Below are 2,060 nucleotides of genomic sequence, written 5' to 3'. Positions count from 1 at the left end.
GTGTGTGTATATATATATATATGTATACACGTGTGTGTATATATATATATATATGTGTGCATGTGTGTGTATGTATGTATCTATGTATGCATGTATATGTTCCTATTTATATATATATATATATATCCATTTTGAAAGCACTCTTACATGTGCCCCAAATGTAGCAAGCATGCCAGCCCCATGTGTAGTCTATTCATGCCAGCCGTGCATAAGAGTGACTCGTGCCACCGCTGCGTACAAACCATTCGTTCCCTAACCTCGTAATCTGCACTCATGCGCGCTCCAGAGATTCTCTCTCAGACTCTGTATGTATAAACATATGACAGTGAGATGTTTGCACCGACTGAAGGAATGAAAGTAGGGTCAGCATATTAAACAAGACGTAAAGCAAAAAATAAAAAAAAATATTTGAACTCGATAACGACGAAGATATTCTTTTGTGTATCCGTTGTGGTTTCTCTTGGCCTCCACCTATTGTCATGCCACTATAATGCTAGCCATTTTCCCCACCATGCCAACCTCAAAGAAATCATAAAGCATGGCCTAGAGGTGTCAGGGTTCTCTCCCACGGTGGAGTTAGCGGGGAAGGTAAAAGGCATGATCGTACAACAATTGTCTTGTTTTGTGAGTGTAGGCCCCTCATTTTGGATGCCTCATGACCTGACCCCTTTTCCAGTGGCAACTTGCAGTGCTTTGCTACTAGCCTACGCTGCGCTGCTGGTGAGACGTAAAAGTATCCGTTCCGATGACAGGTAAAAAGTATCAAGTCCGATGACATGTAAAGAGCGCCCAGTACGCTCTATAAAGTGGTCGACGTTATGAAGTTTATCCAACCGAGGAAACGAAGCCAAAGCAGACATTGGGTGGTTGGTGCCTCTCATTCACTTACCAGCTGCAGTCAAATCTTCTCACCCGTGTCAGCATGAAAAAAGGTCGATAGGTAATGATGATGATGATTATGATGACGATGATGATGATGATGATGATGATGATGATGATGATGATGATGATGATGATGATAAAAGAATTTAAAAACAACTTTCAAATGATTCTTTTAAAATTATGAAATTGCTCACTTACTCTCAAAATGCAACAATCGGTATTCCATGAATATCTTGCCAATAGTAAACCAGCAGACCACAGATCCAGAAAAATCGGAATATCTTAATGTTCTGATGTTGCTAAACGTCCTCCCATCAGAACAGTTGCTCTGACTGACATTGGTAAATTTCAAAAGTTTCTGAGGAAAACAGAAAAAATATATAGTCGCTAGAGTATCTCTGTGGTACGAAGTTTGATTTGCAATCACATGGTTCCGGGTTCAGTCCGCATTCGTGACATCTTAAGCAAGAGACTTCTACTATATACAAATACCAACCAATGCCTTCTGATGGAATTGGCTGGCAGAAACTGAAAGACGAGCTGACAGAAACGTTAGCACGCTGGGCGAAATGCTTAGTGGTATTTCGTCTGCTGCTCAGTTCACATTCCGCTGAGGTCGACGTTGCCTTTCATCCTTTCGGGGTCTATTAAATAAGTACCAGTTACGCACTGGGGTCGATATAATCGACTTAATCCGTTTGTCTGTCCTTGTTTGTCCTCTCTGTGTGTAGCCCCTTGTGGGCAGTAAAGAAATTAGAAACTGAAAGAATCCCGTCGTGTATATATATACATATATATACAGAGAGAGGGAGTGCGAGAGAGAATGAAGGAGAGAGAGAGTGAACGAGATAGAGAATCTCAATATAAAATCACTATGTAGTGCTTAAATGATTTTATCTTACACTCCAATAACTTCCTCAAGGATCACGTTAGAAGGGTAACGAGTGGCAATAAGTGGATACCAAGTGAGCAGATATGGAGACAGGGATTGAAATAAACAGCTAAAATCTTCAGTTTTATCTGTCTACCCTAACCTATCCACCCTGATGAAGGAGGTCTGTTTTTTACAAACGTTTATTTGATTTCAATACTGGCTGCACATTTTTGATGAAATACATCTTCAAGGAAGGCGGTGAGCTGGCAGAAACGTTAGCACGCCGGGCGAAATGCTTAGCGGT

General features: G+C 41.0%; 1 protein-coding gene across 4 annotated transcripts in view; it reads right to left on the bottom strand.

Moving 5' to 3' along the window:
- LOC106873011 (uncharacterized) overlaps positions 1–2,060 on the bottom strand; it is a 67,477-nt gene that overhangs the window by 60,763 nt on the left and 4,654 nt on the right. For all 4 annotated transcript variants that reach the window (XR_008267077.1, XR_001409830.2, XM_014920210.2 and 1 more), the window contains exon 2: positions 1,081–1,240. Coding sequence is in view for 2 of the 4 variants with exons in the window: in XM_014920210.2 (XP_014775696.1) it covers positions 1,081–1,240 (160 nt within the window). In the remaining 2 variants the exon portion in view is untranslated. The remainder of the gene's footprint in view (positions 1–1,080; positions 1,241–2,060) is intronic.

Source organism: Octopus bimaculoides, chromosome 30, assembly GCF_001194135.2.
Source record: "Octopus bimaculoides isolate UCB-OBI-ISO-001 chromosome 30, ASM119413v2, whole genome shotgun sequence".
Classification (NCBI taxonomy): domain Eukaryota; kingdom Metazoa; phylum Mollusca; class Cephalopoda; order Octopoda; family Octopodidae; genus Octopus; species Octopus bimaculoides.
This window is presented reverse-complemented; position numbering and strand designations above follow the sequence as displayed.